This window comes from Arctopsyche grandis, chromosome 1, assembly GCF_051622035.1.
Source record: "Arctopsyche grandis isolate Sample6627 chromosome 1, ASM5162203v2, whole genome shotgun sequence".
Classification (NCBI taxonomy): domain Eukaryota; kingdom Metazoa; phylum Arthropoda; class Insecta; order Trichoptera; family Hydropsychidae; genus Arctopsyche; species Arctopsyche grandis.
Genome location: NC_135355.1, coordinates 11,726,173 through 11,742,376, shown reverse-complemented (window position 1 = coordinate 11,742,376; position 16,204 = coordinate 11,726,173). Strand labels below are relative to the sequence as shown.

Here is a 16,204-nt window from a genome sequence, read left to right as displayed (position 1 = left end):
TTAACCATTCCATACTGTGATTTAATAAAATTATTGTTTATTTTATTTGTGTCATTTATTTTTTACAGTTATATGGGAAGAGCCGTAGCAGCATCTCCGGCAACTGGTTCTAAGGCGGCCCATATGAAAGAACTTCATAACTTGTTAGATGAAACGACCGCTATATAAATCTTCCATCTTAAAATAAATTATTTATTAGGGAAACGGTGACACCGAAAATAATTTTGAAAAAATAATCAATCGGTTTATTGAGTTTATTCATTTTATGAATATCATTATCATAACACGTTTAAGGTCATTTAATCATCTTCATTATGAAGAAAAATATCAAAAACAAATATTTATTTCATTTTCATTTATTCGTTTTTAGTGGATATTCTAGTTTTACCTTTTAATTTATTTTAATTCTTATTTTTTTCCACTGAAAAATGTATTAATTTGAAGTGTTTCTATGTTTTAATTTATCAATGTCTGTTATATATTATTATATTTTTCCTATAATATTTATATATACACTTCAACATTGAAGATATGTTTCAAAAGTTATAGTTGTAAATATTTATGTTAGATAGGTATTTATTATACAAAAAGTATTAAAATAACATATTTGTAATTGTTTTTTTAAAATCTATTGCACTTATTAGTATAGCGCACCAAAAGTAACTACATATTTAACTCGTTTTGCTTACAGTTAGTTGACTATACAGAAAAATAGATAGGGGAAATAGATTGCAATATTTACTTGAATTATTTTGTTGTATATATGTATCTAAATCTTGTGTACATACATATATAAAATACTAGTTTTTATTTTGGGTCGTTGTAAAATATTGCACGTATTGATTATTTAAGTAGCTTGTTAATATGTATTATGTTGTTTGCTATTATCTAATTTGTGCCTTTTTTTTGAAGTCATAAGAAGTATTTTAAATTAAATATTTAAGTATTATTTATTGTTTTCATTTTACTTACGATAACAACATACATACATAAATATGAATTATTCAATTTGAATTACTGCAAACTCAAATATAAAATATGATATTGTGATGCTGAGATTTATAATGGAGTTTTGGCCTCGTATACTTAAAAAGAAAGTATATTTTAAATAAAGATGATGTGTCATAAAATATTATTTTATTTATTCATATAATTTTCTGGTTACACTATTATCAAATATTACAAACTTAAAATATCACAAGCGACTTATCATATGAGCCATTTTAAATTGCTTTAAAAGTCTATCGATCGTTCATGTACATATGTATTATTACAATACTTCCAAAGAAACAATTAAAAGAATATATAATACAAATATTGTCTGGAAAGAATTATTTTTGATTTGGAAAGTTTTTAATTACTCAATGTTCTATTTTATTACAGTATAAAAATGTACACATTAAAATTTAAAGAAAAAGATTATTTTCATTTTTTAAGGGAAAAAGAACAGCTCATATACCTACATACATATAATATTGTTTAGATTACGTATTTTATAATTGGATATCACTTATGAATAGTTTCAGTGCATAAATAATTTTTTATTTGACAATTGGAAAAGGAGTTTGCAAATGTTCACTCTACCAATAATAAACTAATCTTTAGCTATAGCCAGCCAGCTAATTTTTGCCTCCTGGTATCAATTTATTTTTAAATACAACTGCATTTATATCGTATTTATCAATTTAGACATAAAAATTGTCAGTTGGTAAGTGCACTGTTTGAAGCTTAGATAGGTTTACTTGTCGGCAAATCAGGCCATGTCTTTAATGAGATAAAACATTAATTTGGTCCCTTAACAACGAAACCGTTAATCTATTAACGGTTTCATTGGATTTATATGTCTAAATACAAATCCATTCGGTTTCAAGAAATTAAACTTAATTCTAAATTAAACTCGGTCATATTGTATTAATATAATACATCATTACCAAACTATAGAAATTTGTCCAATTGTAGACATTCAATAACGTCCCGTAATGCAATATTGTTGACGATACCACACCATCTCCCGATAATCTGGTTCATAAACGTCTGGTATATCTTTCCCTGCTGCCTCATTAAAGACAATGTTCACCGATGCTTTTCCGAATAGTTGTTCTTCGTATTTGATAAGTTGCTTGAAGAAACCAGTATTGGGTCTTATCTGAGGTCTGCAAATGATAATCAATTAATTTTCGTTCCGATTGTGTACAGAAGTATTCATTGGTTTGTAAATTTACCTCTTAGAACGTAAGAAACGGAAAGCATCGCTGAGAGAGATGCGTTGTTCTCTCATAAGGTAAGCGAGGCACAAGGAAGCTGATCGACTCACTCCAGCTACACAATGTACTAGTGTGCATCCACCTGACATTTTCACCTGAAATCATTAAGTAAGTAAGCTATTAGTCGATATAATGTAGTAAATTTATCAAAAAGTTTTACAATAAATTTTAAATTAAATAAAATTTATACAATAATATACATAAGTGTTGCAAGTATTGAAAAATTTCACGAGGCGCAATCGGGTGAAAATTTAAAATAATTAAATTTAACCTTTAACCTTTTCTAAAAACCGTACATACCACAATAAAACATTGTAAGTAAGGTACATGCAGTTAATGAGGCCTAATCGTCAAAAACCTTATTTAAAATAAGTAGACGAAGTTTTATGATGAAAATTCAACTTCAAGATTTTAATTAATTTGAACTCTGAATCGATCACTGATCTAGAAAAAATGTGTGATTTTGTGTGGCAGTGGGATTTTTTCCTCTTAGAAAAGTAAAAAATTTGTGACCACACGATTATTTCCAGACTTCTGAACTTATCAAGCTGAAAATTTAGATTAAATTTTTTATGTACTAACTTGATAAGGTTTGGATATAATTCATAAACCGGAACTAGTATTTTTTTTAAAAACAATATTTCATTATTTTATTTTGACCTTTTAAATTATTTTTATCTTCTTGGTATTTATATGCTTATAATATTTATAGTGATATTAAATAATGAAAAAACTATGAAAAAAATCAATAAATATAATGTCATATATGTATATAACCTTTATTCTTTACTTTTTAATTTGTTTTCCTTATATTTATCTTTTTCATTTTTGTAAAAATCTATTATTGGACTCGGATGTTACATATATTATTTATTTACTTTTTGTTTTTTTTATACCTATCTCTGTACATCCTGTCTGTTGATTTTTCAATTAATAAAATAAAATAAAATAAAATATTATGGTCAAACTATATTTGTGGTATGTTATATTCCATTGGATCCGTATTGTTGAAGCGTGTGGAATTTATGGTCGACTTGGGTATCACTTTTAAACCTCAATTCACCTTTCACAACCACATCAAGATAGTCGCTGACGTTTCCTTTCGTCGACTTGGATTTGTCTTGAGATATGCTAGATTATTCTCCAACCCCTTGTTTTCTCGCTTGCTTTTCAACTCGCTTGTTAGAAGTAAGCTAGAGTATAATGCGATCGTGTGGAATCCGCATGAAGCAAACTACTCTCTTATTATCGAAAAAGTGCAAAAAGCATTTCTTCGTTTTCTTTATAAGAAAGAGTATGGGTACTACCCATATCTCTATCCTACTCCTTTCCTTTTGGGCATGCTTGGGTATGATTCCCTCGAACTTCGGAGAAACTTCTCGTTAATTCGTTTCGTTCTCCAGCTATTGCGTGGTAATACGTCATGCCCGTTGTTGCTGGAACAGTTGGGACTTTATGTGCGTGGTAGACATCATCATCTGGGGTTGCCGTAGTTTTACAGAATTTATTTTTACAGAATGTTAAATTACAGAAAAATGCGTGGTCAGGGGTGAAGTGATGGGTGGAGTCAACGAATCCCCCCTCATACCCCCCATACCCCCCCAGTTCGAAAATTAATTAATTCATTCGAAAAATATTTTCCATTCTCTTAGGAGTACACGTACAGGAAGGAGATGGATACGATACGATAAAAATACTATGTGTAGTATTTAAACCATATGTTGTAGTATTTAAACCATATGTTGTAGTTAAACATGCGTAATATTGTCGAAATTCGTTGTGTATGTATCCGGATAGCAGAATGGTAAGAGAGCTAGCCACATGCGTGCGAAGAGTATATCCGAGTACATGTGTGCGATAGAGCGAGAGATGCACCTAAACCTGACCTGCGCACTACAACCATCTTTTACAATTTCGACAATATTACGCATGTTTAAATACTACAACATATGGTTTAAATACTACACGTAGTATTTTTATCGTATCGTATCCATCTCCTTCCTGTACGTGTACTCCTAGGAGAATGGAAAATATTTTTCGAATTAATTAATTAATTTTCGAACTGGGGGGGCATGGGGGGTATGACGGGGGATTCGTTGACTCCACCCATGACTCCACCCCTGACCACGCCTTTTTCTGTAATTTAACATTCTGTAAAAATAAATTCTGTCAAGACAGGTAGACCCGTTTTCTGCTTTTTAATTTTTCTGTTTTTTACTAATTTTAGTATTTAATAAGGCCATTGTGGCGCATTAGGTTCTTCCTGTAATGCCACAATGGTCCAAAACTATTAATAAATAAATAAATAATAATGTGTGTACCTACTCTGAGGGGTAATATTACGCGAGAGCAATTCGATAATGAGGGGCGATGTGTTGTAGGTCACGTTGATGACACGCGAACAACGCGTCATGCAGGAAACCACGGTGTGTACTAAAATACATATGTATATCTTCGGAAGTCACATGATGCGAAAGTGGAGAATTCGTAAACAAAAATAAGCAGGCATCTGAGTGGGAGGGCCATTCAGGCGGCCCTCTCATCTCACAACCATTACATTGTGGCCGGTGAGAGCCCCCATAGCGATTTAAGCAAATCAAAATAACGAGAGTCGTTCGAATTTTGGCGCGCTCTCAAATTCAACACCCCCCCCTCCCCCCTCATTTATTTCGCGCTGCCTAAGTCGTAACGTACTTTTTTCCATCGATAAATAATAAAGTAAACAAACGTTTAAATCACCGATTATAAAAAAAACTAAAGTGTTTTTACATATTATATATGTATACATCATTTATGACTGTTTATATTGAAAATTTCATTCGATATCTACATATATTTTGTGTAGGGGAAGTATAATTTACAGACAATCCTCATTTTTCACGTTCCCGTGGTGATTAAAGGTTTTTTTTTAAATGAAAGTAGTTGAGAGGTTTCTTGGCTATATACCTTTAAAAACTTCAACGCCACAAGCGCACCGGTGCGCGCTCTTTTGTATTTAAGGCTATGACTTGAAATTAATTTTGGTTTCGACACAGTGACATCTAAAAATATCATGTGATATTGGGGAAAAAAAAATACCTCTTCTATACATAATTTGTATATTAAATTATTATTTTGAATAAAAATGTCAATAATTTTATTTTACTACTGCCATCTATGTATAAAATTAATGACTACGAGACGTCACCGAGATTAAAAATTTTCTGACTTGTTTCGCTTCTTAAACGATATTTTATCTCTATCGTAATGGCGGAGGATCCATTTACTTGTATTGATGACCAAAATGAGCAATATGGCAAAGTATGAAAACGATCGGATAAGAGGCAAACTTTTTCCTGAATTGTAATCGTAAGTGAAACGTAAAGGAGGTATGTAAAAAGTTGATATTTTTCGTTAGTTTGTGATATATTCAAGAGGTATTGTCAAGGGTTGGAACTAACATATAATAAAATAATCGAATCGGTTTCTACAAACGCGTGGCAATTAAGTGGTTAATTTTCGCACAAATATTGTACGAATTTATATAAATATAAGGAGGCCAAAATGATCTATTTTGGTCAAAATGTCAAAACAGGTCATTTCGGCCTCCTTACATCTCGTAAAATTCTTAAATTTTATCGGAATTTTTTGTATTCAGATTAAAGGTATATACTAAAGGAAGCTCTCAACGACTTTTATTTACAAAATAAAAGCGTAGCGCGCTTTGTATGGGGCTTTCGAGCGAAACGGTGACTTTAACTTCTCGTTAATCAGTCAAAAATTATCATAATAGTTGAATATCGAGGGTTTATTTATTTTATTAAATAGTTAAAAAAATCTAAAATATTTTCAAAATTTAAAAAAAAAATTCAAAATTTTTGAATCAATTAGTTGGAAGCACAGGACATTGTTTCTAATCAATGAATTCTTTTGTTTAACGTTTCCTTGATACGACGAAAGTTTTCCACTAGGTCCATCGAAGAAAATCCGAAATTTGTGTTTTTCGCTCCGGTTTAGACCGGAATAGGTAATAGGTTTATAGGTAAATATAGCTACGTAAAGATACAACTTTCAATTGTTTAAACCAGCGGCGTGGACTAGTGGTTAGCATCAGTGGCGGACGGTGGGTGTTAATACCGGGTGTGCTGTGTATGCCGTAGGGCGTAGGGTATAAAATTAGCAATTAAAAAAAAATACTCGTTTTGCATTACAAAAATGTTTAATTTATTAGTTATTTATACATAAGTTCAATGCGACGTTTCTGAGACATAAACTTTTCAATCACGTCTGCATAGAATGTGTCTTTCTGTTTTAATTCCACCAATAACTTTTTTTCTATTGAAATTAAGCTAAGGCCACATAATCTATCTTGACCTTGCGTACCTCTATAGCAAGTTTTTATTCTTTTCAGCGCCGAAAAAGACCGTTCTGCTGAAGCTGTACTGCTTGGTATCGTTAATATTAATTCTCCCAGCTTAAACACCTCTTTAAAACCAGATTCGAGGTTATTTTTTGTCATGAATTGTATTAATTCATGAACAGGTTTCTCTGAAAATTCAGAGCTGGAATATAGCACAATGAGTTCGTTTTTCAATCGAATATAATCAAACAGTGATCCATAAAAATCTTTTAATTTATTAATTAAAACATTTGGAAAATTTTCTTTATATTCGTCATATTTATCATTACAAAGAAGGTGGAAATATTCTAATTTGGAAAGTGAAGAATATCTACATTCGACTTGTGCGATTATGCTATCAACTATTTTGAAATATAATTGACGAAATGAAGTTTTATCTTCTACTTCTGAATAATTTTTTAATCTTTGTGGCCTACGATCATGATCATCATTTTTTTCATTTAAATAATTATTCCATAACATTTCAAAATTATTATACCTTTCGTATTTCAGTTGCTGCAAAACATCATTAATTTTTTTACAACAATATAAAACGTCCGAAGATTTAGATTGAAGAATGTTATACAAAACATCAGTTATTCCAAACAGTTTTGAAAAAAATTGAAGAAGTTTAATTGTTTGAAAATCCTCTAAAAAGCCTAAAAACCCTCGTGCTTTTATAACAGTATCTGTGTCCCATAATTCACAATTTTCTATAACATGTCGAAAAAAAATATGTAAATTGACTTCTGTATTGTTGTACTGTGCTACTTAAACGAGATGTAAAATTCCACCTTGTGGGTGCTACAGAGGGAAGTCTTTTTGTCACAAATTCCTGTAAAGCGAATACTCTTTTGGAAGATTTTGAAAAGTATGTAGACAATCCATTTAAAGTTTGAAAAAATGATTTACTTTCTTTAATATCAGAAAGACCTTGCTGCAATACTAAATTCAATACATGAGCATAACAGTGTGTAAAAAGAGCAAAAGGATAAGCATTGAGGACTTTGGATTGCAAACCATTTACGTGTCCACTCATTACACTTGCTCCATCATAAGTCTGTCCAACCAATTTGTCTTGAATTTTAAATTCTTCAACTATGTTCACCATTAGAATAGACCATTAGATGTTTTATCAGCACTAACGTCTGTAAAACTAATAAACCGTTCATGTACATTGCCTTTACATACAAAACGTAAAACTGTTGAGAGCTGTGATTTTGTCATTATATCTGAAGTTTCATCGAGAATAATAGCAACAAAACTTGCTGACTCTACTTCATTTTTTATATGAACTTTAATAACATGAGAGATTGCTTCGATTATGTCATTTTGTATACTTGGAGAAGTACCACGAAAGGTAGTAGCAGTATTTAAATGAGTATCTAAAACAGAATCATATTCTCGAAGAGCATTTAGATATTCAATGTAATTGCCTTTGTTTACGGAATTACATGACTCGTCGTGACCTCGCAGGGACAGTTCTTGTTTTCCTAGATAGATTATTGCGTTAATAATTCGTTTTAAAACATCTCTATTTTTATTTACTTGTTCATTATGTCGACTTATTTCGGCTTTACGTTGACTGTCAATTAATACGTCGATTCGTTGTTTGCCAAACATTTGTATGGAAAGAAATGATTGAACGTGTGCCTGCGATCCTTCGTGTTTCTTCAGTGCTGCTGTCAAATGGTTGATATCAGCAAATCCTTCTTTGTTCCACACATTAATATCTTTGGAGAACAATAAACATGGCCAGCAGAAAAGTTTGGATCGAATTTCACAGCCTGTAATCCATTCGAATTTTTTATAATTTGAAACGCAAAAATGTCTAGTGTAAACTTTTGTTTTTTCTTTATGCAAACTGGATAAATTTGGAAGAGACGGACACGGTTTCCCATCTTTAAATATTTTTACTTTTATCTCAAAACTTCTATTTGAAAACGGAATAGTTAAAATGTCTTGAACACTGTTAGCCATTATTAGTTATTAGAGGTAATAATATGACCATAAAAATACGAATGTGCGAAAAAGTACGAGACCACGTGCCGCATCGCATTCGGTCAATTGCCGAGTGGTGCGGTGCGGTGCGGTGCGGTGCGGTGCGGTGCGGTGCGGTGCGGTGCGCGGTGCTCTGAAGTCGTAGCACACCGTACGTCTTAATATCGCGAACAAACCTATACAAGCGAATATCCGCCTGCACACTCCAACCAAACCCACCAATTTGCTGCACGGCATAGGTATTCTCTCGTCGCGGCGCACAAACTACATCTAACATCACACAACACGCTGCAGACTGCACACCACACCATACACCATACATTTAGCGCACGCGGTAAATACACCATACACATCAATGCCTGCTTATACAACAACACATTATTTTGTATTAAAATACTACTTTATGTGGTCTTTGGTTTTCACGGGTGTGCGCCGCACACCTAGCACACACCCAATATACGCCACTGGTTAGCATACAATGCTTTCGAGCATTGTTCTCGGGTTTGAGTCCCACTGCTGGCCAGACCTTGGTTTGTGACTCCAGGTCGATCGTTTCTTATCAGAGTTTGCCAATTTTTCTGATTTTCATTGAAACGGTTCCTGTACAATTGGCATCTCCTTTCCTATCTCTCTAGCTAATTAAAATGTTTAAAAATTTCTCCATAAATATCACTCTGGATGTTTGTAAGAATTCGCATTGTATAAAATGCTTATGTATATTGATTGTATTGTATCTTAAAGGCGAGTGTTCATGTTCTATTCAATAAGAAAATAACAAGTATACATATGTATTATGAAAGTTTTTCTAGCTCATCTGAATGCATACGTGAATTTGCGAATACACGTATGTACTTATGTATATATGTAATATTGCCTTCTCATCGATCAAAGAATTTTTGTTTTGCTTTAATTTTTCGAGTAAGAAAAACCCTTATTAAGAAATGAGAAAATGAAATGCAGGATAACAACCGACCTGTTCGATGACATCGGCAACCATGTCGAAGTAGGGAGTGAGATCGTCATCGACGGTATCCAAAACTGGTATCCTCAAGAAGACGGTGTCCGGATTAGGCAGGGGAGTGTCGGGAAGTTCATGAGCGGCGCTGACTATGCACGTGACTCCGCAGGATCGAAGATCTGCAGGTCGGCAGACTCCGGCGCCGCACAGCATCAAACCAGGAAGGACAGGCGATATGCCAGAACTGGTAGCGACAGTGGGACCGCTCGAGCGACAGCTGTAAGTAAATAATTCAAACAAATATGTATAAAGTGGCTGTTTGGAAAATCGATAAATTAGCGGCAATAGTACCCGTAATAAAGCGTTCGGCTTGACATTTATAGAATCGTGATTCGTGAACGACATAGAAAAAGCTAATCTCTAGGAACAACAACAAAATTAAATGACGCACGCTCGACAATCGAACGGATTTGTAAACATAATTTTTTTTTTGCGACTATTAAACGCGAATACCGCATACTTAATTTTAAATAGCTTTCTCAAATAGTATATATACATATGTAAATGCAATATATTGTTTTCTTTTTTAATAAAACGCAAGTTGTACATGTTTATGTATATGTTACACCGAATCCATGAAATTGTCTATTACAAGCATTCGGCAAGAGAATTGCCGAATGCGTGAAAAATGCAAGCACGTTGCCCAGTTCACGGATTCCGTAAATTCTTTGCCGAATGCGTGAACTGGACAGTGTGTTATATTATAACCAAGTGCCAAAGTGACAGCTGAATGAGGATGTTTAATTTACATATTATTATGTATAATATGACTACATACATATGTTTCACTGTTAAAATATTGATCAAAATGTATAAAAATGGCATTAATTTATGTATAAGTCATATGAGATGATGGAAACATATGTATGTAGTCATATTATACATAATAATATGTAAATTAAACTAAATTAAACATCCTCATTCAGCTGTCACTTTGACATTTGTCCACGCTGTCCAGTTCTAAAAAACAACACCGGAGCGCTGCTGTCTATTTGCTGACTCCATGCTTTGAGCAGACAAATTCTTGCCGAATACACGCATTCGCCAAAGAATTTGCCAAATCCGTGAACTGGGCAACGTGCTTGCATTTTTCACGCATTCGGCAATTCTCTTGCCGAATGCGTGTAATAGACAATTTCACGGATTCGGTGTAACATATATATACATATGTTTACACAAGACAAAAGTTCTACTTCCGCCTGTCGGATTTTGTTTAATTTTTTTATTATTATTTAATATCACTAAAAATATCATAAACATAAAATATCACAAATATAGAAATTATTTAAATGGTCAAAATAAAATAATGAAATGTTATTTAAAAAAAAAATACTACTTCCGGTTTACGAATTCTAGCCAAAACCTTATCAACTATAAATTAGTACATAAAGAATACAAATACAAATTTTCAGCTTGATAGGTTCAATGGTGTGGAAAAAATCGTGTGGTCACAACATACATATTTGACATTTCTAAGAGGAAAAATTTCCACTTCCAGTAAATTTAACTAAATGATTTTTTTTTTATTTTCATCACATTGAAATGATGCGGATGCGGTGCATCTGCTATAAAATCGCCAGACAAATTGAACGACAGATTAACGGACGGCTGCTTTAAATGCAATTATCGTCTTCTCGAATGATAGATTGCACATCAGATGACGGGTAACCTTTCGATGTGCACAGATGCAATTATTAAAATAGTAATTATTAAAATTGAGTTGGATCTTTCAGGCGAGTTTAATAAGGCAAGATTCGATAAGTTCCGAATCTTGCCTTATTAGACTTGCCAGGAAAATCCAACTCAATCTTAATAATTGCATCTGTGCACATCGAAAGGTTACTCGTCATCTGATGTGCAATATATCATTCGAGAAAACGAGAATTACGTTTAAAGCTGCCGTTCTGTTAATCTGTCGTTCGTTTATCTGGCAATTTTAGAGCGGATGCACCAAACCCCATTGATACAAGGATTGTATTTGAATTTTCTCGTGAGGAGCACACACATTTAGAGGGTCGAAACAAATAGTTGAAGAGTAAACTGCCACTTCCGGTTGTCGGGTGGTCACCAAATTTTATATACTAGCTGAATCCGGTATGCGTTGCAATTCCACAATAACGCATGCAATTCCCGTTCCCGTTATCGTTCAGGCAGGCAGCGAAAACATTTGAAATTATTCAATTGTTTGTTTATTTTACCCTAACAACACAGGTCGCGACGCGAAAACATTTTAAATTATTGCGTTGCAATGCCACTCATTAAGTTTCATCGCAATCGGTTGAATGGTATAGGAAGCATACGTGACAGACGAACATTATTATTTTTTTATATATGTATATATATATATATATATATATATATATATATATATATATATATATATATATATATATTTATATAAAATATATGTATATATATATATATATATATATATATATATATATATATATATATATATATATATATATATATATATTTTTTTTTTATATATTGTATATAATTGTATATACATATGTATATACAATTTATATCAAAAATGCTCTCATGGCCCATGACCCACCTTAACCCACTGATTCTAATACGGAAGCTAATAGTAATCGATGGTGGCACATTTACCTAGTAATTAATGGTCAATTCTCTACCGAGAATAACATGAAAGAAATTCCACGTTGCGAAACGCTACTTCAAAATATTTCGGATGCCTAGTGTCAGATAAAAGGACAAACGGGCCGCCGACGTATTCTTCTCTAATTAGTAATTACTATAATTCGAGTTCTCAGCGTGACGCGTTTATGAATTGAAGACTTTTTTCTTCTTTGTGAACACGTCATTCGCACACGTACTACACTTGAACCGCTTATATCATGCCCTGCGATAAAAAAAGAAAAATCGCCCACACAACAATTGAAATAGCCCGTTGTGCAATTTCTGACAGGATGAGTCTGTCACGAGTGCACCAACTGAATGAATTTTTTCAGGAATGGGGGAGATGGCTGCTATTGGAGAAAGAATTCTAAAATTTGGCAGATGTGACGTCTCAGAAGGGTAAAATCCAATTGAGGTTGGTTCGGCGCTGGAAAAATTGCTGAAATCATTCACAGAGCTATTGGGAAAGTCCGTTGAGTGACGCGTTCGTTATTTCCATCGGCACGAACGACCTTGATGCGGATTAATATGATTGTTGGGTTAGCCTATCGAGCCACGGATATAAACACAGCCATTCACTATCAACAATTTTATTATTTTGATGAGCTGTTTGCCAAGAAGTTTTGAGAGGAATCTTGACATTCCTTCGCCGAAATAGATCGCCGGTATTACTTTCCATTACGACGGTTTACACGTGTATTGATGTGTTATGCAAAATCTGATAACTATAATTAGAGAAAACTGAAGTATAACAATTTAATTTCAATTTGTGTGTGATATATTTAATCAAATTTACGTTATTTAGGTATTTTAGACGTCAGCCATAGGTACCATTGTTTATTTTTATTTCGTCATGTTTATTTCTTACATAATTTGCTTGCTTTTTCTTATTGTCTCTACTAATTGTAGCAATTATACTTTGAATTCTTCCGTCTATAAAGTAATCTAAATTCATTGCCTGAATTGGAAAGAAAAATGCTATGGTGAAAATGCATCAGTCAATCAGCCCAAGTCGAGCGTACAGTGAACACAAAGCAAAGCCGTGCTCAACTAATACGATTTTTTAGCTCGCAATTTTACCGATTTAAAATTCAGCACATTTCCAATGAACCCTTTTAAACGAAAAATAGTGTAGTCAGAGGACTATCTCAATAAACATGTTTCAATAGAAAATACTCAATATAAAATAGTATTAACAGTGGGAAAAAATCTCATGTGAAAATACTTACTTTTGACTTTTGATTTGACCTGGACGACTACTTAGAGAGATTTGAAAGCTGAAAAGCACTACAAATGAAAGATAAAATACCCGACTATATATTCCAATATTCATTTTGAACAGAAAATTGACAGACTTTGAGACATCGACCAAACAACACCAAGATATAGAAAAATCGCGCGATTTAAAAAATACATATATCTCCGAATCTCGAATTAATCAACATTTTTTTATTACCAGATTCGTGTTCACTGGGCATAGATCTATAAGAAAAGTCATATCTCGTCTCTGAACCAAAGAAAGTCGTTATTTGTCGAACAGTGTTATTATCACTTATAATTCAATATTTCCAGAATCTCGGAAAAGCAGAATAAACGTATTACAGGCCACTAGTATCTTTAAATATTGTTAAATGCAAAACATTATATTTAATGTTTTGCGAGATATTTCTCAAAATGAAGAAAAGTGGAAAAAAAAGTATATACATATGTATCTACAATATAATATTTTGATAGAGTGACAAGTCAGAAAATATAATGAAATATAAAAGGGGAGATATTTAGTTAATATACGATATTGGAAAATGCATATATCTATGAACATTTAGGGTAATTCTGTCGAATGAAAAAAAAAGAATTCAGTTAATTGCATCAGTGTTATCTTGATGTAATTAAAATAATATCAGGAATTTCATCTAGAAGGAACGTATGTATGTAAGTATGTGTAGCGATTGAATTTATAGTTTGGCAATGCCACTATTTGGACAGTGGAATTTGGAACACAGTTGAATATGATAGTTGAACAGATGAGAAATCGTGGGTTGTAAAGCACTCGCCAATGTTGTGGCGCGATAGTAACCCCCTCATACTCGTATGTTATTACAAATACACTTACATATGTACATATAATACGGTCGAGTGTTTCAATAAATCTGAACGACATTGGAATACCGACGGATTTAATTCGCGGCCAACGATCCGAGATTTTAATGCGTTTTTGTCGTTTATTAGTCATACTGATTTACCGAACGTCTGTCTGTTTGGCATGTCGTTTACCTCGCGAATATAAACACACGGCTGGATAAATCCAAATTGTTGAATGGGATTTCAGTATTTGGACCGTTCGACCGTTGGAAAAATGTGTAAACAAGAAAAGCAATCGTCGTGTCGTGTATTATTTCGTAAATACTGTCAGAATATATACATACATATACAACGAATTTGAACATCATTTATTATGTATTCTTTCTCAATGTTTCGATTTGATTATAATTATTTAAATGAAAACAAAATATGTTTTTTGAATGAAATAAACTTGTTCTGTTTTTGATTGAAAAAATATTCACTTGCTGGTTTGTTATTGTGTACATATGTATGTATGTACTAGCTGAACCCGGCATGCGTTCGCTGTCTGTCGGAAAACCGCAGACAGCGAAAACATTTTGAAATTATTCAATTGTTTGTTTATTTCACCCTAACAATGCAGGTCGGGACGCGAAAACATTTGAAATTATTGCATTGCAATGCCACTCATTGCCGTTTTTGGGCGATTTTTTTCACAATAAGCTTCCCGGACATGCATACAACAAATCCTGAAAGTTACATCGTAATCGGTTGAGTGGCTTAGGAGCCTATACGAGACAGACAGATAGACATTCAATTTTATATATATATATATATATATATATATATATATATATATATATATATATATATATATATATATATATATATATATATATATATATATACATACATACATAGATGTATTATAAAATGTCTAAATTAAACGTGAACAAAAGTAGCTTTTAAACCTTGTAAATACTTTATAAGCTTTAAGTTAGAATTATTCCAAATTAACCCCCGTATTTATGTTTATTTTTAACAAAGCTGTAAAAAAAGTGCGATAACAAGTTAGTGAAGTGATGAAATAGTTTTCATTCTTTCCTAAAAACTTGCAATTTAAAAATTGGCGAGGTTTACAAGCCAGCGAAACGATACATTTTCAATATGTGAAAGATCAGTCCGACACGTAAAGGTCGGAATATATTTATTTTTCTAGGAAAGTATAAACGTTTGCATAACTTTTGCTCCTCCGCATAGTTTCGCGACAGTGATAAAAGCGACGCGGTGTTGCCAAAACGTGATTACACAAATATTCAAGTTACCTTGATTCGTTGTCGTTGTCAGCCAATATATCTTGGACGTCCGTCCTGCCTTTGCCATCGTCGTCCCTTTGACTTCTGATGTCGACGCCGAGGACATCTTCGCTAATCACTTTCATGTTTTCAAACAACAGTCTCGGTTATAGAATTGTATGTATTTCACAAGTCAATCACTCTACCGACCGTTCGATTTTTTCCGCGTGTAATTTATTGATTTATATTTATTCTGCTGTGGTTTAAGTTACATTGTGTTGACACTGTTCACTGTTGTAGTGGCGTAGTGGCAGGTTGCGTTTGGCGGGAATTCGTTAGAGTAGTTGTGTGTGTGTGTGTGTGTGTGATATGTGGTGACTGGTGGCGCTCCCGAGCGGATGCGAATGCGAAACGTCCTCTCGGAACGACAGCCACTGCCTGACTCACTCACTGCCTGACTGTTGAAGATGTGTTGAGTCTGGCTGCGGCTCTCCCGCCACACGTCACCCGCATTCCACTCCCGCTCTTCATCCCGATTCCT

General features: G+C 33.2%; 2 protein-coding genes across 4 annotated transcripts in view; one reads left to right on the top strand and one right to left on the bottom strand.

Annotated features, from left to right (window-relative positions):
* Ogdh (oxoglutarate dehydrogenase Nc73EF) overlaps positions 1–1,127 on the top strand; it is a 24,683-nt gene extending 23,556 nt beyond the window's left edge. For 2 of the 3 annotated variants that reach the window (XM_077429486.1, XM_077429495.1), the window contains one exon: positions 69–1,126. In XM_077429486.1, the coding sequence (XP_077285612.1) occupies positions 69–168 (100 nt within the window). In that variant the 3' untranslated portion in view covers positions 169–1,126. Of the gene's footprint in view, positions 1–68 lie in introns of all 3 variants that reach the window. The other variant, XM_077429477.1, reaches the window with a different exon arrangement.
* Positions 1,107–16,204, bottom strand: LOC143910902 (dual specificity protein phosphatase 18). Its single transcript, XM_077429534.1, has 4 exons — positions 15,694–16,204; positions 9,617–9,878; positions 2,223–2,359; positions 1,107–2,153 (listed from the first exon to the last, which is right to left on the bottom strand). Exons 1-4 carry the CDS (start codon positions 15,807–15,809, stop codon positions 1,964–1,966), a joined length of 705 nt encoding a protein of 234 aa, XP_077285660.1. The 5' UTR covers positions 15,810–16,204; the 3' UTR covers positions 1,107–1,963.

Excerpts from the sequence above, each read along its gene's own strand:
- LOC143910902 (XM_077429534.1), bottom strand. The coding sequence starts at position 15,809 with ATGAAAGTGATTAGCGAAGATGTCCTCGGCGTCGACATCAGAAGTCAA. Across the intron at positions 2,360-9,616 it reads TTGCCGATGTCATCGAACAG|GTGAAAATGTCAGGTGGATG; the intron begins GTCGGTTGTTAT and ends TAATGATTTCAG. Across the intron at positions 2,154-2,222 it reads CGTTTCTTACGTTCTAAGAG|ACCTCAGATAAGACCCAATA; the intron begins GTAAATTTACAA and ends TATCATTTGCAG.